General features: G+C 64.2%; 3 protein-coding genes across 8 annotated transcripts in view; 2 read left to right on the forward strand and 1 right to left on the reverse strand.

Annotated features, from left to right (window-relative positions):
- The first annotated feature begins 1,056 nt into the window (after positions 1-1,056).
- On the forward strand, positions 1,057-15,960 carry PLXNB3 (plexin B3). 3 transcript variants are annotated; one of them, XM_012002253.1, is made up of 37 exons: positions 1,057-1,165; positions 2,345-2,453; positions 3,034-3,213; positions 3,745-4,785; positions 5,128-5,307; positions 5,788-5,916; positions 6,002-6,102; positions 6,644-6,776; positions 6,941-7,097; positions 7,187-7,295; positions 7,377-7,491; positions 7,607-7,732; positions 7,814-7,930; positions 8,159-8,252; positions 8,335-8,504; positions 8,740-8,891; positions 9,085-9,190; positions 9,798-9,928; positions 10,183-10,359; positions 10,471-10,666; positions 10,803-11,042; positions 11,129-11,287; positions 11,360-11,511; positions 11,621-11,721; positions 11,795-12,018; positions 12,140-12,318; positions 12,509-12,575; positions 12,801-13,113; positions 13,255-13,358; positions 13,524-13,617; positions 13,853-14,025; positions 14,160-14,320; positions 14,580-14,727; positions 14,890-14,954; positions 15,026-15,101; positions 15,221-15,295; positions 15,556-15,960. In XM_012002253.1, the coding sequence occupies exons 2-37, from the start codon at positions 2,409-2,411 to the stop codon at positions 15,658-15,660; spliced, it is 5,895 nt and encodes a 1,964-aa protein (XP_011857643.1). In that variant the 5' UTR covers positions 1,057-1,165; positions 2,345-2,408; the 3' UTR covers positions 15,661-15,960. The 3 variants fall into 3 exon arrangements, with proteins under 3 accessions (XP_011857643.1, XP_011857644.1, XP_011857645.1); XM_012002254.1 differs by lacking the exon at positions 3,034-3,213; XM_012002255.1 differs by lacking the exons at positions 3,034-3,213; positions 3,745-4,785 and having other exon boundaries at positions 1,081-1,165.
- A 1,609-nt stretch (positions 15,961-17,569) lies between these two features.
- On the forward strand, positions 17,570-22,336 carry SRPK3 (SRSF protein kinase 3). 4 transcript variants are annotated; one of them, XM_012002259.1, is made up of 16 exons: positions 17,570-17,720; positions 17,792-17,922; positions 18,083-18,191; positions 18,321-18,408; positions 18,698-18,785; positions 19,344-19,450; positions 19,525-19,690; positions 19,792-19,817; positions 20,320-20,449; positions 20,539-20,586; positions 20,686-20,778; positions 20,859-20,959; positions 21,317-21,424; positions 21,501-21,570; positions 21,656-21,748; positions 21,911-22,336. In XM_012002259.1, exons 1-16 carry the CDS (start codon positions 17,656-17,658, stop codon positions 22,093-22,095), a joined length of 1,608 nt encoding a protein of 535 aa, XP_011857649.1. In that variant the 5' UTR covers positions 17,570-17,655; the 3' UTR covers positions 22,096-22,336. The 4 variants fall into 4 exon arrangements, with proteins under 4 accessions (XP_011857649.1, XP_011857646.1, XP_011857648.1 ...); XM_012002260.1 differs by having other exon boundaries at positions 17,691-17,720; positions 17,859-17,922; XM_012002256.1 differs by having other exon boundaries at positions 20,317-20,449; positions 20,539-20,778.
- Positions 22,337-22,341: 5 nt separating this feature from the next.
- Positions 22,342-23,362, reverse strand: part of IDH3G (isocitrate dehydrogenase 3 (NAD+) gamma) — a 9,865-nt gene continuing 8,844 nt past the window's right edge. Inside the window, exons 11-13 of the mRNA XM_012002264.1 lie at positions 22,945-23,039; positions 22,802-22,862; positions 22,342-22,537 (exon numbers count right to left, since the gene is read on the reverse strand). Coding sequence (XP_011857654.1) covers positions 22,436-22,537; positions 22,802-22,862; positions 22,945-23,039 — 258 coding nt within the window. The 3' untranslated portion in view covers positions 22,342-22,435. The remainder of the gene's footprint in view (positions 22,538-22,801; positions 22,863-22,944; positions 23,040-23,362) is intronic.

The raw sequence follows: 23,362 nt of genomic DNA on the forward strand, positions 1-23,362 counted from the left end.
AGCCACCCGCCTCTGCGCCCCATTTCTCTTCATGCAGGTTGGAAAGAATGACACAGTTGCCCAGGGAAGCACCCATACACCGAGCCTGCTGGGCCTTTGAGCTCCTGCTGGCCCCATACCCCAGCTGCCCCCAGGGCTCCAGTCACCTGAGCCAAGCTTCTCACCCCGCGGCCTCCCCAGCCCCATTGCCATTTCCTCCTCCCTCATGGGCCCCTCAATCTTACCATCCTCCTACTTCTGCCGGCACCTCCATGGACGGCCCTGACACAGGGGGAACAGTGCCCCAGCAGAAAAGCCCCAGGGTCACCTGGATTCTCCTGCCTTCACCTCCTGCCCTGGGTCCAACACACAGTCTTCAGAATGCTGCCTCCTCAGAGCGCCTCTGGAATGCACCCGCCTCTCCCCATGCCCACAACCACCACTGGACCAGGCCTCCCCACATTCTCTGCCCCAGCACCACCAACTTGCAGTTGCCCATGGCGAGGCAAGTCCAAGTTCTCAAGCCTGACTACAGAGACCCTGCCTGATTTGCTGGCCTCTGCCACACCCTGGAAGCCAGCCGTCGACCAACCTTGTGTTCCAGCTGGTGGGAAACACTGGTTTTTTCTCAACACCACGTGGGCATGTCACGTGCAGGCCTGGCCTGGGGTAGGCCTCAGCTCCATCTCCTGCCAATGCCGGCCAATCTTCATGGTTCAAGGTCATGTAGCCTGATGGTGAAGTGAAGGGGCCCTGTTGTTGACTCAGTCTTGCCACATACTGTGTGACTTTATTCGTTTCCTAACCTCCTGTGCCTCAGTTTCCCAGCCTGTGTTTGTTTCTGAATGGTGCCAGTGCCAAGCCCAAGCCTGGCATCCAGTAGGTGCTTCGTGCCAGGTTATGGAGTGCCCGCCCGATAGGAGGGCGCTGCCTTCTCTCACCTGCTCCAGCCAAGTGCCCGCAGTCAGTCCTCCATCATGCCAGCTGCGGCCAGCAGAGGGCAGCAGCGCCCTGCCCTGCGCCACTGGGCAAAGGGGCGGGCAGAGAGAGGTTGGGCTGCCTGGCCAGGCTTGTTGGGAAGAGTCGGGCTGGGCATGATTGCATTGCGGGGAGGGAGGCTGGGGCTCCGTGAGACGTGCTCCTGGCACTGCCAGCTACTACTTGGCCCTCGCTGGTGGCCCGCCAGGTAGGCAAGAGCTGGGGCAGGTTTGGGCTTGGGGTGCCGGGGCTACCAGGCTTCAGGCCAAGGCAACAGGGTGTGCTTAGGCCAGGGGGAAGCAAGGGTCTCAGGGCCAACTGGCTGGGGTCAGGCAAGAGCTCTCGGGCGCCGGCCCAGCCTGACGACGGCACTAGGTGCCTGAGAGCACAATGTCCCCCAAGGGGTAGCCCTGGGGTTAGGAGGTGGGAAACTGTGTTTCTTCCCCGAAATGGGAAAGCCAGCACCAACCCCGGGCAGAGTACAGGGTAGAGAGGCTGCCCGCCTGGCTCCCCACCCCCACAGCCACCCAACTGGCCCAGCCAGGTGGCAGCAGCCCGCTGCCACCTTGCCCTGGAGCCTACTGCTGCCGTGCTGTGAGGGAGGAAGAGACCCCATCCCCAGTGCACCTGCTCCTGTGCCACTGGCCAGGGTGGCCTGTGAGGGTGACAGGGGGGCTAGCTGCTAGGTGCCCCTCCCTTCCCCACCCCCTGCACGGATGGCGTCTAGGCCAGCAGGATGGTGCTTCAGGGGGTGGGGTGGACAGCCCTGGCCTGTGGACCCTCTGCCTCAGCCCATCTCAACCAGCCTCCTCCCGTGGTCCTGCTTGCTGCCACCATGCTGTACCTGGCACCACTTCACCAGTCCCCAGGGGCAGGGCTGGGCCGGGGGTGTGGGGGAAGATCTTTTGGACAAAGGCAGGCATTGAGGGCCAGGACTGGCACTTCACCCAGGCCCCAAGGCTATCAGCCTTGGCTCTGAAGCCCACCCCATGCCCTTCACAGGGACCCAGGGGAGTCAGGGAGGGGCATGCTTAGTGACACAGGGGTTGCAGGGCCAGAGGGGGAGGGCTGGCTGGAGGAAACCCCAGCCCTTTGTCCCCAGATCCTGGGGGTGGCTCCCTGAGGGTGGGAAGTGGCAAGGAGCCCCCTGTCCAGAACAGCCCAGTGGGGGTGGCAGCACCAGCGAGTGGGGCCCCGGCCTGGCCTCTGGACAGAGGGAACATTGTTGTGGTGGAGGCAGGGCTGCCTTGGCCTGGCCACTATTGACAAAGCTGCCAGCTGTGAGGGAGCCCGGTCGCCAGGCCCTGGGCGCCACCCCCACCACCGCCCCTCCTTCCCCAGGCCAGCTCGAATGGGGCTGAGCCTCAACTGTCTCCCTCCCACTCAGGACAATGCCCCCCACAGCCATCTCATGCCCATCACCACTGCCCTGGGGCAGCTGAACTGAGCGGATGTGCCACGCCACCCACGAGACCCCTCTGCTGCACCACTTCATGGTAAGTGCCCAGGCCCGGTGTCCCCAAAAATGTTCCTGGGAGGGGCAGGGTAGGGCAGGATGGCTCTGGCCAGGGCCCAGGACATACAGGCTGCAGTCTCCCTCAAGGCAGACACTGCCACAGATAGCCCAGGGTCTGCAGGAAATGTCCGTGCTCTTCCTGCCTGTGTTCCTGAGATAAGGGGCCTCTGGGCCTTCCTCCAGGCGCTGCTCTGCCCTGAGTCCCAGCGGCCCCACTCTTGGTTGGCATGTGACCACACACCCAGGGCAACATCTCTCTGTGGGGGACAGCAGGGGCCACAGCAGGGGCTGCTCTCACCTCTCACCCTCAGCGGCTCAGCCCCGGGTTCCCACCAGGCACACCCAGGAGCCATCTCCAGTCTGGCACCCCTCCCTGCCCCTTCCCTGACCCCTCCCCCGGCCAGATCTCCTGGTCTGCTCTTCTCCCGGGACACTGCCACACTGAGGCCCCCTGTGCCAGGCCCTGAGAGACCCAAACTGCTGGGGCCCATGGGGCAGGAGTAGGCCTCCCTGCACCTCTGCAGCCTGTGTTGTCTCTTGGCACCCCTGGCTTCTCCCAGCACCCCTATTGGCTTGCCCCAGTGCTTCCTCACCCCGGAGCTGGGCGCCAGCATGGAGCAGGCCAGCATGGAACTGACCCCTGCTCCTCGCTGACTTGCTCCTTGCTCAGCCCGCGGCTGCCTGGCTCTTTCCCCCAGCTGGGGAGGGTTCCTCCTTGCAGCCGGCCCTGGCTGTCCAGGGCAGGTTTTCTCTCCCTGTCCAGTCCCTTGGGGCGCACGGTGGCCTCACTCCTCTCACTCCACTTCCATCTCTCTTGTCTGGGTGGTGGGCGCAGGGGCGCGTTGTGACACAGCTTCCGCCAGCCTTCCAGCTCCCATGGCCTCCCTCCCTCCCCTGCCCGCTCTGTGACTCAGAGTCCCTCTGTTAGCGCTCTTGTGGCTTTCCAGGACCTGCCCCCCTTCAACAATCTACATGCATATAAAGTAGGAGATAAAAGAATTCTCTCCTTGTGTGCTTGTGCATGCGTGCGTGCACCCCTCCCTGCCTCTTGCTCCAGCGCTTGGACTCTCTCTTTGTCCCTCCTTCTGTCCTCCTCTCTCTGTGCCCCCTCTGTCTCTTTGTCTCTGCTCACTCTCCCTCGCCCTCCATCTCTCTGCCCCCCCTGCTCCCTGGCCCTGAGCACCCTGGCCTCTCTCCACCCCGCCTTCCACCTTCCTCTGGTCTTCTATCTGCCTTGCACTCCCACTGCCCTGACCTGTGCCCTCTCACAGGCCCCCGTGATGGCTCGCTGGCCTCCCTTCGGCCTCTGCCTCCTCCTGCTGCTGCTGTCCCCACCGCCACTGCCCTTGACAGGGGCCCATCGCTTCTCCGCACCTAACACCACTCTCAACCACTTGGCACTGGCGCCTGGCCGAGGCACACTCTATGTCGGCGCCGTGAACCGCCTCTTCCAGCTCAGCCCTGAGCTGCAGCTCGAGGCCATGGCTGTCACTGGCCCTGTCATCGACAGCCCCGACTGTGTGCCCTTCCGTGACCCGGCTGAGTGCCCACAGGCTCAGCTCACTGACAATGCCAACCAGCTGCTGCTGGTGAGCAGCCGTGCCCAGGAACTGGTGGCCTGTGGGCAGGTGCGGCAGGGTGTGTGTGAGACACGGCGCCTCGGGGATGTGGCCGAGCTGCTGTACCAGGCCGAGGACCCTGGTGACGGGCAGTTTGTGGCTGCCAATACCCCGGGAGTGGCCACAGTGGGGCTGGTGGTGCCCTTGCCCGGCCAGGACCTCCTGCTTGTGGCCAGAGGCCTGGCGGGCAAGCTGTCGGCAGGGGTGCCACCCCTGGCCATCCGCCAGCTGGCAGGGCCTCAGCCCTTCTCCAGCGAGGGCCTGGGCCGCCTGGTGGTAGGCGACTTCTCCGACTACAACAACAGCTACGTGGGGGCCTTTGCCGACGCCCGTTCCGCCTACTTTGTGTTCCGCCGCCGTGGGGCCCGGGCCCAGGCTGAGTACCGCTCCTACGTGGCCCGCGTCTGCCTGGGGGACACCAACCTGTACTCCTATGTGGAGGTCCCCCTCGACTGCCAGGGCCAGGGCCTCATCCAGGCCGCCTTCCTTGCCCCGGGCACCTTGCTAGGGGCGTTTGCCGCGGGCCCAGGGGGCACCCAGGCGGCGCTCTGCACCTTCCCCATGGCGGAGCTGGGGGCCAGCATGGAGCAGGCCCGGAGACTTTGCTACACGGCAGGCGGCCGGGGCCCCAGCGGCGCAGAAGAAGCCACCGTGGAGTACGGCGTCACGTCGCGCTGTGTCACCCTGCCCCTTGTGAGTGGCATGCCCTTCCACCCCCACTCCCTCTGTGGATGGCTAGCATCTTTCAGCACTGGGCAGGGGTGCCTGCCCATGGGAAGTGCCAGCCAACCTCTCAGCCAGGGGTCGGCTGAGTCTCCAGGTCTCCTGCCTGCTCTCCACTCGTTTCTTTCCACCTTTCTCCCTCTGGATGCTATGAGCTTGCCAGGTGCCCTGGCCCTTCAGCCCTGATTGCTGGGCCTTGGGATCCTCCCAAGCCAGGGTGCCTGGCTGTCCTCCCGCTGGCACCCTGGGCATGCCCCCTGACTGCCTCTTTGCCCTCTTCCGGGGGCTGATTCTCTGCTCCCTGTCATGTAGGACTCCCCCGAGTCGTACCCCTGCGGCGACGAACACACCCCCAGCCCCATTGCCGGCCGCCAGCCCCTGGAGGCCCAGCCTCTGCTGAAGCTCGGGCAGCCGGTCAGCGCCGTGGCAGCCCTCCAGGCAGACGGGCACATGATAGCCTTCCTAGGGGACACCCAGGGCCAGCTGCACAAGGTGAGGGCCTGGCCTTGCTGTCTGGCTGGGTGTGCCCCTGGCCACAGAGGCTCAGGGAAGCCCCCAGAAACCTCTACCTCTTAGCCCACATCCCACAGTTGGGTTGGGGGGCTTTGCCACACAGTGACGGCTGGTGGTGGCTCACAGTGAAGGTAGCTGGGGTGGCTGGGTGAGGTGGGCAGGGTGTGGTGCCTCCTGGTGACCTTCCTGTCTCCCCATAGGTGCCCTCCCACCTGGCAGAACTGTCCCTGGTACGCAGGGCCTCACCCAGGGTGCCGCTGCTGCCCTGGTATCATGGTTCCCTGGAGAGTGTCCCAGACCTGAGGGTGCTGAGTGGGGGAAGCGATGTGTCCTCCCTCGATGGCCCAGCAGGAAGGGGAGCTGGCTCTTAAAAGGAGCCCCCACTGGGAGGAGGGCGTGTCCCTTGAACGGGCAACCTTTGGCCATCTGGCCCAGCCTTGTCCTTGTCCCCCCACTCAGGTCTTTCTCCACGGCTCCCAGGGCCAGGTTTACCACTCCCAGCAAGTGGGGCCTCCAGGCTCAGCCATCAGCCCAGACCTGCTGCTGGACAGCAGTGACAGTCACCTCTATGTCCTGACTGCTCACCAGGTGAGGGCCGTCCTGGGGCTGAAGGGGCCAGCACACGCGGCCCGAGTCTTGTGTCCATTGCCTCTCTGCTCTGCTGCCCCTCCAGGTGGACCGGATACCTGTGGCGGCCTGTCCCCAGTTCCCTGACTGTGCCAGCTGCCTCCAGGCCCAGGACCCGCTGTGTGGCTGGTGTGTCCTCCAGGGCAGGTGAGCACGGGGCCTGTGCCTAGGCTTGGGCCAATGGGTGGTGTGTGCCAGGAGGCTGCCCCTGGAAGCAGCCCTAGGTGTTTCGGGAGGCCAACCCTGCCTGTTGGAGAGACTTGGGACCACCACGGAGGTCACCCATCCTGCCCCATTTCACTGAGCCGTGAATCTGGTTGGCACCCCCCTTTTCCAACACCACCCAGCCTGTGGGCTCCTCATCCCAGCAGCCCCAGCCAGGGTCCAGGACCCCCACATAGCTGCCCTCCAGCCCGTGCTGCACCCGGCATTTCCAGGAATCCTTTAAGGCAGCCCTGAGTCACTTTGTGTCCCTCAGCCCAGTCACAGCTCCTTTTTGGCTGGAGCCCATGCCTCGGCCATGAGGCCTGGCCTGCTTGGCCCCTTTCTCTCTGGGCACAATCCCCTTCACGCCTCCTGCTCATTGCACCCCACTGCACTCCAGCTGGGCCGGCCTCCCCAGCCCCGTTGTCGGTCATGCTTGGAGTCTAGGACCCCCACGGTGACCTGATAGGCCCCTGCCTGGCAGGTGTACCCGGAAGGGCCAGTGCAGGCGTGCGGGCCAGCCGAACCAGTGGCTGTGGAGCTATGAGGAGGACAGCCACTGCCTGCACATCCAGAGCCTGCTGCCGAGCCACCACCCCCGCCAGGAGCAGGGCCAGGTAAGCTGCCCACCACCACTGGGCCCTCTGGGCAGCATGACCACTGCCTGGAGCATGAACCTGCCTCCCTTCGTCTCTCTCCCATGGCCTCTGCTGCCGCCCCCAGCAGTGGCCACCCCCTCTGCTCTGGCTCCATCTCCCTGTTTCTCCCTGCTGCGTCCCAGGTCACTTTGTCTGTCCCCCGGCTGCCCATGCTGGATGCAGATGAATACTTCCATTGTGCGTTCGGGGACTATGACAGCTTGGCTCATGTGGAAGGGCTCTACGTGGCCTGTGTCACCCCTCCCCAAGACCAGGTGCCACTTAACCCTCCAGGCACAGGTGAGTGGCTCATGGGGCAGGGGGCTGGGGTGGAAGCTGGAGGGGGAATGAACCACCTGACCTGTCCTGCCCCCACTGTCCCCTCCCAGAACATGTCACTGTGCCCCTGGCCCTGATGTTCGAAGACGTGGCTGTGGCTGCCACCAACTTCTCCTTTTATGACTGCAGTGCCATCCAGGCCTTGGAGGCAGCTGCCCCGTGAGTCCCTGGGCCTGCCTCTTGGGGTAGAGGTGGCGACCCCAGAGGGCACTCAGCTGAGCAGCTGCCCTTCCCCTCCAGGTGTCGTGCTTGCGTGGGCAGCATCTGGCGGTGTCACTGGTGCCCCCAGAGTAGCCACTGTGTATATGGAGAGCACTGCCCAGAGGGCGAGAGGACCGTCTACAGCACCCAGGAGGTGGGTGGGCCCGACCTTTGGGCAGAGACAGGGCTGTCCCTTCTCCACCTTTCCCAGGCCCGCCCGGCAGTAGGCCCTTTGAGTTCTAAAGGGCTGAAGGCTCTCGTTTTCCCAGGTGGACGTCCAGGTGCGTGGCCCAGGGGCTTGCCCGCAGGTTGAAGGCCTGGCAGGTCCCCACCTGGTGCCTGTGGGCTGGGAGAGCCATTTGGCCCTACGTGTGCGGAATCTCCAGCACTTCCGAGTGAGCCGTCAGGAGGGAAGTGGGCAGGGCAGTGGGGTCTGCCAACAGCATGTGCACATTCCTGACAGCCTCCTTCCCCAGGGCTTGCCTGCCTCCTTCCACTGCTGGCTGGAGCTGCCTGGAGAACTTCGGGGGCTGCCGGCCACCCTGGAGGAGACAGCAGGGGACTCGGGCCTCATCCACTGCCAGGCCCACCAGGTGAGAGGCTGCCCTCCAAACCCTCTTGTCCCCAAGCTTCCATAGACCCTCAGGAGTCTGCCATCTTTGTGGAGAGCCTGCTTGGGGCCCACCGCCTCTGTCCCTGGGCCCCAGTGTTGGGGGAGAGGCAGGGAACAATCACATTAATTCTAGGGGGTGGCCCAGAGGAGACAAGAGTCAGAGGTGCCCTGAGTGGGCATCCAGCCTGACCCCACACTCTGCCCACAGTTCTACCCCTCCATGTCCCAGCGGGAGCTCCCAGTGCCCATCTACGTCACCCAGGGCGAGGCCCAGAGGCTGGACAACGCCCAAGCTCTTTATGGTGAGCCTGAGGGCAGCCAGGCAGGCGGGGCAGTGTGGGTGGCAGATAGGAGGCACTCAGCACACTGCCTGACCTTCCCTAGTGATCCTGTACGACTGTGCCATGGGCCACCCGGACTGCAGCCACTGCCAAGCGGCCAACAGGAGCCTGGGCTGCCTGTGGTGTGCTGATGGCCAGCCTGCCTGTCGCTATGGGCCCTTGTGCCCGCCGGGGGCTGTGGAGCTGCTGTGTCCTGCACCCAGCATTGATGCGGTGAGCCCCCGCCTCTAGGGTTGAGTGCGGGTCTCCTGCTGGGGCCCCTCCAGCCCAGTGGCCCACTTCTCCTGCCCTGCACTGCCCTATCCTCCGTGGTCAGACCAGCCCTACCCCAGGCCCCCAAACCCCAGCAGCTCGGTCTGGCTGGGTTGGTTGGCCGGCTGGGCACCCGGCACTGTAGAGTGGGGTGTGGGTGCGGGGGATCCCATCTGCCATAATTTGCCTGCTGCAGGTGGAGCCCCTGACTGGTCCCCCTGAGGGAGGTTTGGCCCTCACCATCCTGGGCTCCAACCTGGGCCGGGCCTTCGCTGATGTGCAATACGCCGTGAGCGTGGCCAGCCGGCCCTGCAGCCCTGAGCCCTCTCTCTACCGCACCTCAGCCCGGTGAGGCACTTGGAGGGTGAGGATGGGTGGGGAGGCCCTCAGAGATGGCCACCCAGAGATAAGGCAGGCCTGTGGCCAAGAAACCTGGGGCACTGGGTCACGGGAGGGTTGGAGAAGGTGTGCTCGGTAGCAGCTGGTGGGCTGTCCCCTACGTCCCTGGGCCCTGAGCAGCTCCCAGGCCTCGGCTTTCCAGGATTGTGTGTGTGACATCTCCTGCCCCCAATGGCACCACTGGACCCGTCCAGGTGGCCATTAAGAGCCAGCCACCAGGCATCTCAAGCCAGCACTTCACCTACCAGGTCAGTGGCCTCCCAGGTGTGCAGGGGAGGGTGGGAGGGAGGGCCAGGAAAGGCAGGCGCCTAATGAGGATGTCAAGCTGGGTCTGCGGGGAGCAGGAAGCGCCGCTGCATGTCTAGGAGGGAAGCCACAGCATGTGAGTGGAGGCGGGCAACCAGGCCAGTCTGGGGCACGAAGCTCTCGGGAAGTGTTGCCCTGGGCATTTGGTGGCACCATTTCCCAGGCGGGAAGGCTGGGACAGGAGCAGTGGGGGCAGGGGCAGGTTCTGCTTGACCCATGCAGTGCCCCAAGGAGGCAACTGGATTTCAGAGTTCAGAGCTCCAGGTCTGGGGCTGCAAGCTGTGGTGTGGAGGAGGCTGTCCCAAGGGGGAGAGACTGGCAGTGAGGATAAAAGAGCCCCACTCCTACTCCCCATGTGGCAGGGGTGGGTGGGAGGGAGCTGCCCAGCGTGCAGTGGCCTCTGGAAGGAGGGTGTGGTCCACTTTGGCCCCAGGAGGTGAAGCCCAGAGATGACCTGCGCTTCAGAACCGGAGGACCTTGGGCATGGCCCAAGGGGGTGAAAGGGCCAAGCTGGGCTGCCTTGCCTACCCAGCCCACGCTGTTCCCCAGGACCCTGTCCTGCTGAGCCTGAGTCCTCGCTGGGGTCCCCAGGCAGGGGGCACCCAGCTCACCATCCGAGGTCAGCACCTCCAGACAGGTGGCAACACCAGTGCCTTCGTGGGTGGCCAACCCTGTCCCATGTGAGTCCCAGCCTGCTGCCTGCCGTCGAGTGGTGGGCACTCCCATAGGCCTCAGTGTCCTTTCTACATGGCGGGGGTGGGGGGTGGTTCATTCAGAGAAGTGCTTGCTGTGGCCACCCCCAGTGGTCCCTGCCCTTGTCAAGACAGGCTAAGTAGGGCTTCTCCTATGGGGGCTGGGCCAGGGCTGGGCCAGGGCTAGGGTAGAGGGGCGGTAGTTAGAGCCAAGATGAGATATCCCGCTACCCATCCTGCAGCCTGGAGCCAGTGTGTCCGGAGGCCATTGTGTGCCGCACCAGGCCCCAGGCTGTCCCAGGAGAAGCAGCGGTCCTTGTGGTCTTTGGCCATGCCCAGCGCACACTGCTCGCCAGCCCCTTCCGCTACACCGCCAACCCCCGGCTTGTAGCAGCGGAACCCAGTGCCAGCTTCCGGGGGTGAGGGTCAGCCCACAGGCCAGCCTGTGCACCAGGCAGGAGGGAAGGTGGGATGGGGGCTGGGCTGTGCTGCCCACCACCCGCCCACACCCGACTGCCATCCTGGCACAGGGGTGGGCGGCTGATCCGTGTCAGGGGCACCGGCCTGGATGTGGTGCAGCGGCCCCTACTGTCTGTGTGGCTGGAGGCTGACACAGAGGCACAGGCTTCCAGGGCCCAGCCCCAGGACCCAGAGCCAAGGAGGAGCTGTGGAGCCCCTGCTGCGGATCCCCAGGCTTGTATCCAGCTTGGTGGGGGACTGCTGCAGGTGAGCCCCTCACCAGCAGGCAACAGGGCTGTCCCTGACCATGCCCATGCCCGGTGGGGAGGGAGAGGGCAAGCTGCCATGCCCCTGGCAGTGCATAGCGGAGCCCAGCTCACTCCACCTGCGGCCGGCCCCACAGTGCTCCACCGTCTGCTCTGTCAACTCGTCCAGCCTCCTCCTGTGCTGGAGCCCTGCTGTGCCAGACAGGGCCCGCCTGCAGCGGGTCTTCTTCACCCTAGACAACGTGCAAGTGGACTTTGCCAGCGCCAGTGGGGGCCAGGACTTCCTGTACCAGCCCAACCCCCGCCTGGCACCCCTCAGCCACGAGGGGCCTGCCCGCCCCTACCGCCTCAAGCCAGGCCACATCCTGGATGTGGAGGTGAGGGCCATCTCCAACCCTGCCCGCCAGGCTGCTCAGGCCGCCTCTGTGGGGGCCAGTGGCTTAGGCTCCCATGTGTGTCCCAGGGTGAGGGCCTCAACCTGGGCATCAGCAAGGAAGAGGTGCGCGTGCACATCGGCCGCAGCGAGTGCCTGGTGAAGACGCTCACGCGCACCCACCTGTACTGCGAGCCACCTGCGCACGCCCCGCAGCCTGCCGATGGCTCTGGCCTGCCACAGTTCGTGGTGAGTCCGCACCCTGGGTGGGCAGGTGGGCCAGGTGCCGCCGGCATGCACTCAGGAGTCTTGCCCACCCAGGTGCAGATGGGCAATGTGCGGCTGGCCCTGGGCCCTGTGCAGTACGAGGCTGAGCCCCCGCTGTCTGCCTTTCCCGTGGAGGCCCAGGCAGGCCTGGGCATGGGTGCTGCCGTGCTGATCGCCGCCGTGCTCCTCCTCACCCTCATGTACAGGTGAGACCCGCCCACCCCCAGCACACTTCCCTCCTCGCCATTGGCAAGGGTACCCCAGCAGGCGGCCAGGCTGGCCCTGGCCCTGGCTGATGCTGGCCCTGGGCTGCAGGCACAAGAGCAAGCAGGCCCTGCGGGACTACCAGAAGGTGCTACTGCAGCTAGAGAGCCTGGAGACCGGCGTGGGGGACCAGTGCCGCAAGGAGTTCACAGGTGGGTGCGGAGGCAGGGGGGACAGGGTGCCCACAGGGCCTGAACTCACACCTCAGCTGCTCCTGGCCTGCAGACCTCATGACGGAGATGACCGACCTCAGCAGCGACCTGGAGGCCAGCGGGATCCCCTTCCTGGACTACCGCACCTACGCCGAGCGCGCCTTCTTCCCTGGCCATGGCGGTTGCCCACTGCAGCCCAAGCCCGAGGGGCCAGGGGAGGACGGCCGCTGCACCACTGTGCACCAGGGCCTCACGCAGCTCTCCAACCTGCTCAACAGCAAGCTCTTCCTCCTCACGGTGAGGGCCTCGTGGCAGGAGTCCCCGGTGGGCAAGGAGGTGGGGCTGGGGAACTGCTGGCCTGAGACAAATGTGGGGGAAGAGTGGGGCTTCCCGGGATGAGCCTCCAACCCTTGCCCAGCTCATCCACACCCTGGAGGAGCAACCCAGCTTTTCCCAGAGGGATCGCTGCCATGTGGCTTCGCTGCTGTCGCTAGCACTACACGGCAAGCTGGAGTACCTGACTGACATCATGAGGACCCTGCTGGGTGACCTGGCAGCCCATTACGTGCACAGGAACCCCAAGCTCATGCTACGCAGGTTGGCCTTGACCTGGACCCAGTGGCGGGGGTGAGGGCTTGCCACAGACCTGCCCCCATCGCACCCTGGGCGGGCTCTGCCCAGGGGTGCGGGGGGCCAGGAAGCCCCAGAAGGTTGCGGGAAAGAAAGTGAGATGTCCTCAGCAGGGACACAGGCACAAACGCCTGACCCTGTGGCCGACTCTCCGCAGGACAGAGACTATGGTGGAAAAACTGCTCACCAACTGGCTGTCCATCTGCTTGTACGCCTTCCTGAGGGTGAGGGGCACTGTCCCGGCTGCCCCCAGCCCCGAGTGGCAGACTCCTCCCCTCCCGCCATGTGGGGGCTGCTGCCTGCGCCCTACCTGACCAAGGCCCAGCAAGGGGGGGCTTTGGAAAGGGAAGGACTTTGAACCCTCTCCCGGGCTGGAGGCGAGGCAGAGGCGAGAAGGGCTGCCATCGATCCCCTCACTTGGCTGATGCTGGCTCATCTTGGCAGTGCAGGAGGTGGCCGGTGAGCCACTGTACATGCTCTTCCGGGCCATCCAGTACCAAGTGGACAAAGGCCCCGTGGACGCCGTGACAGGCAAGGCCAAACGGACCCTGAATGATAGCCGCCTGCTGCGGGAGGACGTGGAGTTCCAGCCCCTGACACTGATGGTGCTGGTGGGGCCTGGGGCTGGCAGTGAGGTGCAGCGCGTGCCAGCCCGGGTGCTCGACACAGACACCATCACCCAGGTCAAGGAGAAGGTGTTGGACCAAGTCTACAAGGGCACCCCCTTCTCCCAGAGGCCCTCAGTGCATGCCCTAGACCTTGGTGAGAGAGCCAGCCCTGCCCACCCACCCCAGGGACCCTTCCCTACCCCTCCGGCACCTGGAGACCCTCATCTGTGCCTTACTATGAGCGTGGGGCATGGAGAGCAGGCTGTAGACTATCTGCATCCCTGACTCCCTCCAGAGTGGCGCTCGGGCCTGGCTGGTCACCTCACCCTGTCGGATGAAGACTTGACCTCCGTGACCCAAAACCATTGGAAGAGACTCAACACTTTGCAGCACTACAAGGTGTGCGCAGTGGCAGGGCAAGGCAGGGCAGGGCGGGGCTGGGGCGGGGAGGTCGAGGCAGGGCAGGGCGGAGCCGGGGGCAGGGCAGGATGAGGCAGGGCAGGGTGGGAGCAGTGTAGGCGCCTCACCAGGGGTCAGCACAGCCTCTGCTCCCATCTCTGCCAGGTCCCAGATGGAGCAACAGTGGGGCTCGTCCCTCAGCTGCACAGCGGCAGCAGCATCTCCCAGAGCCTGGCCCAGAGGTGCCCCTTGGGAGACAGTGAGTCCCTCAGGGTCGGCCCCGACCTGGGGCCACTGGAGTCCAGGCTGGACAGGCAGAACTCCTGGCCATGCATCTGCCTCAGCTTCATCCCCCACCCCACCGAGATCTTCTGCCCATCTCTCCTTCCTTTCTTCCAGTCCCCACCCTGCCCCACCTTGTCAGGGAAGTGGACTGGGCATCCCAGGCCAGGGGCAGGGGGCATAATCCTGAAGCCAGGCTCCTGTGCCCTCAGACATCCCCACGCTGGAGGATGGCGAGGAGGGTGGGGTGTGCCTCTGGCACCTGGTGAAAGCCACCGAGGAGCCAGAAGGGGCCAAGGTGCGGTGCAGCAGCCTGCGGGAGCGGGAGCCAGCGAGGGCCAAGGCCATTCCGGAAATCTACCTCACGCGTCTGCTGTCCATGAAGGTTGGTGCGGCCTGAGAGGAGGCTCAGCCACGGGCCCCCGGCCGAGCCCGGGAGCGGGAGGGGCAGAGGCAGCCTGGGCCGTGGACGGCCCCCACACCCTGCCCTCCACATGGCCCTTATCCCCTGCCCCGCAGGGCACGCTGCAGAAGTTTGTGGACGACACCTTCCAGGCCATTCTCAGTGTGAACCGGCCCATCCCCATTGCTGTCAAGTACCTGTTTGACCTTCTGGATGAACTCGCAGAGAAGCACGGCATCGAGGACCCAGGGACCCTGCACATCTGGAAGACTAACAGGTGCCTTTCCTGCTGCCCCACCCCTGCTGTGCACATGGTCCACTGAGTCCCAGAGGGACCAGGACATTCCCAGGGTGGATGCACCCACCTGCGGTTTCTGGAACTTACAGGAAGATCTAGGGCCCACGTCACCTGGGCCACCAGGCCAGCTTCCAGTGGCCCCTGGCCCCAAGTGTGTTGCCAGTAGGCTGGAGCGCATGGGGTGGAGATCACGATGGCGGGCCAGGGCCTCAAGCCCATGCCCGCCCTGCACCCCCAGTCTGCTGCTGCGGTTCTGGGTGAATGCCTTGAAGAACCCACAGCTCATCTTTGATGTGCGGGTGTCGGACAACGTGGACGCCATCCTTGCTGTCATTGCCCAGACCTTTATTGACTCCTGTACCACCTTGGAGCATAAAGTGGGCCGGGTAAGAGCAGTGCCAGCAGCAGCTGGCAGGGGCTTGAGGAGGAAAGTAGTATGGGGGAAGCCTGGAGGGCTCTGCGCAGAGCTCTGGGTGGGCGGTGGCAGCGTAATGGCGGCACCTTCACCTCCTAGCTCATGCCTAGCGCCTTCCCTCCCTCTGGAGCAGGATTCCCCAGTGAACAAACTGCTCTACGCCCGGGAGATCCCACGCTACAAGCAAATGGTGGAAAGGTGGGTATCAGAGGCATCAGGGCTGCGGAGAATGGGGGCTGCCCCACCCCTAACTAAGTCTGTTCCTCCAGATACTATGCAGACATTCGCCAGAGCTCTCCGGCGAGCTACCAGGAGATGAACTCTGCCCTGGCTGAGCTCTCCGGGGTGAGGCATGGCCCAGGGGGTGCGCCTGTCCACATGTGGGTGGAAAGACTAGCAGAGGGGGGACTGGGCTTGAGGACCAGGCTGGGACCTCACTGCCCCCCTACACATGGTGCCCCCAGAGCTACACTTCTGCTCCCCACTGTCTGGAGGCTCTGCAAGAACTCTACAACCACATCCACAGGTACTACGATCAGGTGAGGCCCAGGGCACTCCAGAGGGGAGGCGCAGCGGAGCGGGAGGCCCGTGGACCCTCCCGGCGGAGCAACGGTGCCAGCCCATGCTGGCGGGGCCCAGGCTGGGGAAGGGACTCGGCTTTCATTCAGATTTCCCAGGAAGACCCCAGGCAGCCCCCACTGGATCCCCAGGCTCCTGCAGAGATGGAAGCAGGGTGGGTGGCCCTGGGCCAGCAGGCAGAGGGGCAGGCTCAGACAGGCACCTTCCTCTGCCTGGACAGATTATCAGTGCCCTGGAGGAGGACCCTGTGGGCCAGAAGCTGCAGCTGGCCTGCCGCCTGCAGCAGGTTGCCGCCCTGGTGGAGAACAAAGTGACTGACCTGTGAGCTCTGGCTCAGACAGCAGAAAGCCGGATCCACCACCACCGCAGTGCCTTATGACCCCGGAACCGAGCCAGCCACTGAGGGGAGCTGGCAGAGCCTGGGGGCGCAGGGTGCACAGCCAGGCGCTGTGCCCAGCAGTGGGCTCCCTGCCTGCCACCTCCCCTGCCAGCCCACCCACCTTCCCCCCACCTGGGATTATTTCTAATTTATAAGGACCCCCCTTTCTTCCCCCTCTCCCCACTATATTTATTTGCCTGCTGGAAAATCACATCTGGAAATAAAATAGAAATATGTCTTTATTTTGAGATGGAGTCTTGCTCTCTCAGGCTGGAGTGCAGTGGCGCGATCTCGGCTTACTGCAACCTCTGTTTCCCGGGTTCAAGCAATTCTCCTGCCTCAGCCTCCCGAGTAGCTGGGATTACAGGCGTGTGCCACCACACCTGACTAATTTTGGTATTTTTAGTAGAGACGGGATTTCCCCATGTTGGTCAGGCTGGTCTCAAAACTCCTGACCTCAGGTGATCTGCCCGCCTCAGCCTCCCAAAATGCTGGGATCACAGGCATTAGCCACCACACCTGGACAGAAATGTCTTTTTACAAAGGGCGCAATCCCCAGCCCCTGCTTTTCCCTGCAGGAGCTGACTCAATGCTCTCCTGACTGAGAGCCCCTCAGCCCCATGGCTATGACCTGCTACCCACAAAGAGAGGCCATCAGGTACCCGGGCTTCACTTTCCCTCCCACTCCCTGACCTCGCTGGCCCCTCCACCAATGCGTGGCCCACCCCTACCACTTCACGGACACTGGTACAGGAACACTGCACCAATATCTTACGACAAGCACCCTCTCTGCCAAGCCCCCTCCCCTTCACTGGGACTCCTCTGTCGGGCCCCAGCTGGCCTCTCAGCTCCACTCTCACCCCTCCATTCCCTTGTCCTTGAAGTGGCCAGAGTAACCTTTTGCTGAGCAGAAGCTCAGTGACCACTCCCCAACCCCATATCACCCAAGCTCCACACTGAGCCAACAGACTCCAGGCCTCCAGTCCTTGCCCCCAAACCATGCAGCAGTCATGGCCAGCACGTGACGGGCTGGAACGCATCTTGGCTGCAGGCCTTGCCCCACTGTGCCCTGGGTTGCCGTGGATGCTTCTGGGGACCCAATTTCTCCTGGTCTCTCAGTCACCACCACACTCATGGAGAAGTGGCTATGGGCTTGCTTGTCCCCAGCAGCGAGCAGCTTCCTGCTGCCTCCCCCATGTCTGGCTATGGAGCAGCCCATGGCAGGCACCTTGCAAATGGTGGAGAGGAAGAGCAGGTGCTGGGAGCCAGAGTGCCAGGCAGGGTCGCAGGAGCAGGTTCTGGGCTCGCAAGCTCCCAGGCCTTCCCTCAGCAGGCCTGGTGCCTCTGGTAGGGGAAATGAGGGGTCCCCAGCGACGCCACATTCAGAGGGCACTGGGATCCCACTTGTCCTAGGGGCTGATGAAACATAGAAGCAGGAAGTGGCTGGGAGCAGCCAGGGATGGGGGTTCCCACGGGAGAGGAGCACCTCAAGGAGGATGCCCATGGGGGCACAGGTGGTCAGGGCTTGGCCTAAGGACCAGGTTGCCAAGCGGAGCACATCCCCACAGTCGGCACTGGAGAACGGGAACCCAACCTAGGGTACGGGTTGCTTCACCCCCTCGTGGACCTCCCCCTCAGCTGGGGTGCGGAGGCTAAGCCTGGGGGCCCAGTTGTCCCTGGTCCCCAAGCAGTAGCCCCCTCTGCCTCCAGGGTGGGCCTGGAGCAGGAGGGGGGCTCTGCCTGGGGGCCGGGCTCTCTGGGGCCGCCGTCGCGCCGCCCCCTCCTCGCGCCGCATACCTTGCCCACAGCCGAGCAGCTGGGAGGCTATTTATAAAGGCGGGTGAGATCAGCGGCCGGCCGAGGCTATAAATTCACAGGCCGCAGCCAGGCCCCACAGGAGCAGCCGCCCGGGGCACCGGAGCTGCGGGCTGCGCAGCCGGGATGAGCGCGAGCACGGGCGGTGTTGGGGACAGCGGCGGCAGCAGCAGCAGCGGCAGCAGCAGCAGGTAGGGCTCCGCTCAGGCACCCGGGGCCCCTGGCGTCTCTCACGCTCACCGCCCACCCACCCCACCCACAGCTCACAGGCCTCCTGCGGGCCCGAGTCCTCAGGCTCTGAACTAGCCCTGGCCACGCCGGCGCCTCAGATGCTGCAGGGGCTTCTGGGCTCTGACGATGAGGAACAGGAAGACCCCAAGGATTACTGCAAGGGTGAGGCTTGGCCTTGGGCACACGCGGCCTGACGGCCACTACAAGGGACCCAGGGCAGCCCTGGGCCCACATGGGCCAGATGGCCAATGGGGTCGAGGTGTTTGGGGGCCCAGGGGAGAGAGAACCCCCACCACCCCAATCTATCATCTCCCCTTGGCAGGCGGCTACTACCCTGTGAAGATTGGCGACCTGTTCAATGGGCGGTACCACGTGGTGCGCAAACTGGGCTGGGGCCACTTCTCCACTGTCTGGCTCTGCTGGGACATCCAGTGAGTGCCTCCTTCGCCTTCTGGGCCCAGCACTGGCTGGGATCCTGTCCCTGGGTTTGGTTGGAGCCACCCTGATCCCTGCCGTGGGTCCTGCCAGGGCCACAGCCTACAAGGGTCTCGGTATTACAGGCGCAAGCGCTTTGTGGCCCTGAAAGTGGTGAAGAGTGCAGGGCATTACACGGAGACAGCTGTGGATGAGATCAAGCTCCTGAAATGTGTGAGGCACCTCCCTACCCACTACCAGCTCCCCTGGAGCTGCCTGGGGCCTGGCAATGCGGGTGCAGGGCCTGCTGGGGCTCTGTGGGGCAGGGCGGGGCTCCCCGAGGGGCAGCCTGCAGCTGGCTGTGCCAGAGGGGGAGGATCTGGAGGAACGGGTGAGGGACAGGAGGGGTTGGCGACCTTTCTTCCAGCAGGGCCCAGCTGGAGCAGAAGAGGGATACACTGAAGGGAGCTGTGGGCTTCAGGGCAGGGTGGAACCGTCTGTGGCCCCTTGGCTTTTACTCCAGGTCCGAGACAGCGACCCCAGTGACCCCAAAAGAGAGACCATTGTCCAGCTCATTGATGACTTCAGGATCTCAGGAGTCAATGGAGTCCGTATCCTTTGCAGGAAGAGCAAAGCAGTGTGGCAGCCAAGGGCCGGCAAACGGGGGCCCGCACTGCTAGAGCCTGTCTGCAGATCCACACAATGGGCTTGCATCCCTCCCAGTAACGCAAGCCTCTGGCATGACCCCACCCCCAGGTAATTGTGTTTACGTGGAGGCAGTAATAAGTTAGCGTTGATGGCCCATGGATGTTGCTGTCACCCCCAAACGGCAGGTGCTGCCTCTGTGGTGCTGCCTTCCCTTTGAGGGACTGCCAAGAGGCCCTATGGCATAACTGGCGTGGGAGTGGGCTGGCCCGAGAGGCCTCTCTGCCTGCTTCTCCAGCGCCACCTCTAGGATAACCACAAAATGCACCACCCCAACTGGTATACCTGTTGAGAGCGACAGGGACACTATCAACGACACCAGCATATTGGTGACCAGGACTGCCCCGGGGAGGCCCTGCCTCCCCACCTCCGCATGGCCCAAGCCTGGCTGCTCCCCCAGCTGAGGGTGGGTGGGGCCTGAGCCACAGCTGGTGTCTACTGTCCGCCCTTCACTCCCGGCCTAGATGTGTGTATGGTGCTGGAGGTGCTAGGCCACCAGCTCCTCAAATGGATCATCAAGTCCAACTACCAGGGCCTGCCCGTGCCCTGCGTGAAGAGCATCGTGAGGCAGGTGAGTGCCACCCACTAGGCTGCCCAGCCTGGCCTGAGGGGGAGTTCGTGGAGGTCAGGTGCAACCCTCCGCAGGTGCTGCATGGCCTGGACTACCTCCATACCAAGTGCAAGATCATCCACACGGACATTAAGCCCGAGAACATCCTGCTATGTGTGGGGGACGCCTACATCAGGCGCCTGGCTGCCGAGGCCACGGAGTGGCAACAGGCAGGGGCGCCGCCCCCTTCCCGCTCCATAGGTACCAAGGGTCCACATGGGGCTGGGTCAGGACCTCTGGGCCTGAACCCTTGCCTGAGTCTCTGTTCCTCCCTGTCTCCTGCTCCCCACCTACACTCCCAGTCAGTACTGCCCCCCAGGAGGTCTTGGTAAGTTGGGGGGCCCCTCTCTCCCATGCCTCCTCTCCCATCCGAGCCAACTGGAGGCCATCTCTGGAGCCACACTGGCTTCACTCCCCTCTTCATGCACTCCCACGGTGGTCATCCCGAAAGGCCGGGTGGCTGGGCGGAGGGTGACTCCCGGGATGGCTCAAATGCCCCAAACTGCTCTTGGTGAAAGGATGCTGTCTTCCCCGAGTGGCCACTTCCGGCTGCCTTAGCTTGGGCTAAGAGGGAACAGAGAGCACCCTGAGGCGGGCCAGTCAGGTCCTCCCACTGCTAATGCAGCTGTGGGGAGTGGGGCCACAGGTGGGGAGGCAGGGACAGTGGTGAGGAGCTGGTGCCAAGGGGCGCTGGCACCACATTCTGGTGTCCATGGGAGCCCTGGGGCCCGGAGAGGCCTCTTCCCTGGTGGCCATGCAGGGAAACCTCCACTTCATGCTGACTGGGGCGGGCGACAGGAACCCTGGGGTGACCCTGGCTCTGACAGCAGACCGGTAAGCTGTCCAAAAACAAGAGGAAGAAGATGAGGCGCAAACGGAAACAGCAGAAGCGGCTGCTGGAGGAGCGGCTGCGGGACCTGCAGAGACTGGAGGCCATGGAGGCCACGACCCAGGCTGAGGGTGAGGGGCCACAGGGGGTGCTGGGTCGTGGAGCGCAGCAAAGACTGCAGGGCATCTGCTCAGCAGCTGCCTCCACCCCGTCTCCCTAGACTCTGGCTTGAGACTAGACGGGGGCAGCGGCTCCACCTCCTCTTCAGGTTGCCACCCCGAGGGCGCCAGAGCAGGTCCCTCCCCAGACTCTTCCTCCCCCGCCCCGGGGGATGGTCGTAGCCTCAGCCCCGGCTCACAGACCTCAGGTTTCTCTGGCTCCCTCTTCTCTCCTGCCTCCTGCTCCATCCTCTCCGGCTCATCCAATCAGCGAGAGACCGGGGGCCTCTTGTCACCTAGCAGTAAGTTGGGTGGCGGGCGGCGGGCAGGCAGGGCTGGCAGGAATCGAACCACTTCAGTCTCCCCGCTCTGCCTTCTCCAGCACCATTCGGTGCCTCGAACCTCCTGGTGAACCCCCTGGAGCCCCAAAATGCAGATAAGATCAAGATCAAGATCGCAGACCTGGGCAACGCCTGCTGGGTGGTACGCGCAAGCCTGGGAGAGCAGAGTGGGGGGCCCTGGTCCAAGGGTGGAGGCACAGGGCCACTCTTGGGGAGCCCTGCCCCAGCCTGCAGTGCACATGAACCATTGGCTAGGTGGGCATCGGTCCTGCCCAGTCAACAGCACCGGGGCTGTGGCCAAGGGCAGGGGCCATTAGGAAAGGGTCGGCCTCAGCCTCAGATCACTGGGCCTGTCCCTCTTGGAAGATCTGGGGACCCCGAGGCACAGAGCAAGCCCCACCGAGCTCCTTGGGTAGGTGGATCGGGGTGGGGTAGGAGTCCGTGGGGGCGGGCCAGCCTTGGCCCTGGCCCCTGTCCCCAGGGCTCCCCTTGCCTCCAGCACAAGCACTTCACAGAAGACATCCAGACTCGGCAGTACCGGGCCGTCGAGGTGCTGATTGGCGCCGAATATGGCCCCCCAGCAGACATCTGGAGCACAGCCTGCATGGTACGCCCACCCGGGCTGCCCTGTGCCCAGGGCCACCAGCCCACTGGCCAGCAGCCTCACTTCCTCCCCCTTCCAGGCCTTCGAGCTGGCCACTGGTGACTACCTGTTCGAGCCACATTCTGGAGAAGACTACAGTCGTGATGAGGGTAAGGGATGAGGGCCCTGGGCTCAGCCGCTCAGCCTCCCGGCCTCCCGGCCTGCCCGCCCCCAACCTCCTCTTTCTGCCCACAGACCACATAGCTCACATCGTGGAGCTTCTGGGGGACATCCCCCCAGCCTTCGCCCTCTCAGGCCGCTATTCCCGGGAGTTCTTCAACCGGAGAGGTGAGGGCCCGGGCAGGCTCAGGCCATGTGGCTGCAGGGAGGGTGGGACAGGGACCTTGGACTCTGCAACAGAGGCAACACTGGGTCCCAGTAGCCAGGGCCAAAGCAGAAGGCAGGCCTGGAGACAGGGACAGAGCCTGACGCCCACTGGCCTGCCCACAGGAGAGCTGCGGCACATTCACAATCTCAAGCACTGGGGCCTGTACGAGGTGCTCATGGAAAAGTACGAGTGGCCCCTAGAGCAGGCCACGCAGTTCAGTGCCTTCCTGCTGCCCATGATGGAGTACATCCCCGAAAAGCGAGCCAGTGCCGCTGACTGCCTCCAGCACCCCTGGCTCAACCCCTAGGCCCGGCCACGGCTCCACCTCCAGCTCTCCGTGCCTTGAGGGAAAAGCGGCACAGCTCTCACCACCCTTCTGGGCGCCAGCTCCCCACAACCGCAGGGCAGAAGAGACGCTGGAGCCAGGCCCGGCTCTCAGAGCGTGTTCTGCCTGAGACCCCCAGGTGGGCCCTTGGAGAAAGTGTGTGTGTTCCTTTCTTAATAAAGCGTGGACTGAACATCGGTGCCTGGAGTGAGGGAGGCCCACGTCAAGTCTAGGCAGAAGCTGCTTTATTCTGGGCTCTGCCTACCAGGCTGGCTGGGGTGCTGGGGTGGGAAGGGGAATCCAAGGAGGTCCCAGGGCCAGCCTAGGCCTCCACGGCCCGGCCGTTGATGACGCGGATGTGGCGGATAATGTCCTGGATGGCTTCAGATGTTGTGCCCTGGCCCCCGATGTCTGGAGTGTGCATCTGTAGGACACAGGCAGGCTCGGCACACGCCAGGCCCTGCCACTCCCCGCTGTACAGGTGGCCTGGGGCTACCCACTGTCTCCCATGGCGTGCAGGGCTGGGACTGCCACAGGAGGGAAGTGGCACCAGCTAAGGGCCAGAAGGTGGTGCCGGATCCATTATCACCCTCCCCTGGGGACCGCGGTCAGTGCATGAGGTGGGCTACAGGAGGCTGCAGGGGGAGACTTCGTGGGGCAGCAGAGTAGGGTGCAAGGGGAACCTCACATTCTCATTGTCCATGGACGCCAGGACAGCCTTACGGATGGAAGTGGCATAGGAGTGCAGCCTAGAGGACGGGACAGCCAGGCTTCAGTCCCTGGGGCCCGGAGGGCTGGCCAGGGGCTCGCGGGGCACCGGGAGCCACTCACTTGAGGTGGTCCAGCATCATGCAGCTGGCCAGCAAGGTGGCCGTGGGGTTGGCGATGTTCTTATTGGCGATACTCTTGCCAGTGTTCCTCGTAGCCTGGGGAGGCAAGATGAAGGAGAGTGGGTGGAGGGCAGAAGGATGGTGACTCTGCTCCTGTGACGTGTCCAGAAGAGACCACTCCACAGGGACAAAAGCCCATCAGCGGGTGCCAGGGGCTGGGGGAGGGTGTGGGAACAGACAGCTTATGGGGACAGGCTTTCCTCGTGGGGTGGTGAAAACGTTCTGGAATGACATGGTGGTGATGGCAGTACAACCCTGGATATCCGGCCAGGCGCGGTGGCTCAAGCCTGTAATCCCAGCACTTTGGGAGGCCGAGACGGGCGGATCACGAGGTCAGGAGATCGAGACCAGCCTGGCTA

The sequence above is a fragment of the Mandrillus leucophaeus genome, unplaced genomic scaffold (assembly GCF_000951045.1).
Source record: "Mandrillus leucophaeus isolate KB7577 unplaced genomic scaffold, Mleu.le_1.0 Scaffold681, whole genome shotgun sequence".
In the NCBI taxonomy this organism is placed as follows: domain Eukaryota; kingdom Metazoa; phylum Chordata; class Mammalia; order Primates; family Cercopithecidae; genus Mandrillus; species Mandrillus leucophaeus.

Excerpts from the sequence above, each read along its gene's own strand:
- PLXNB3 (XM_012002253.1), top strand. The coding sequence starts at position 2,409 with ATGTGCCACGCCACCCACGAGACCCCTCTGCTGCACCACTTCATG. Across the intron at positions 7,733-7,813 it reads GGAATCTCCAGCACTTCCGA|GGCTTGCCTGCCTCCTTCCA; the intron begins GTGAGCCGTCAG and ends CTCCTTCCCCAG. Across the intron at positions 8,253-8,334 it reads CAACGCCCAAGCTCTTTATG|TGATCCTGTACGACTGTGCC; the intron begins GTGAGCCTGAGG and ends GACCTTCCCTAG.
- SRPK3 (XM_012002256.1), top strand. The coding sequence starts at position 17,656 with ATGAGCGCGAGCACGGGCGGTGTTGGGGACAGCGGCGGCAGCAGCAGC. Across the intron at positions 20,960-21,316 it reads TGGGCAACGCCTGCTGGGTG|CACAAGCACTTCACAGAAGA; the intron begins GTACGCGCAAGC and ends CCTTGCCTCCAG. Across the intron at positions 21,749-21,910 it reads GGAGTTCTTCAACCGGAGAG|GAGAGCTGCGGCACATTCAC; the intron begins GTGAGGGCCCGG and ends GCCTGCCCACAG.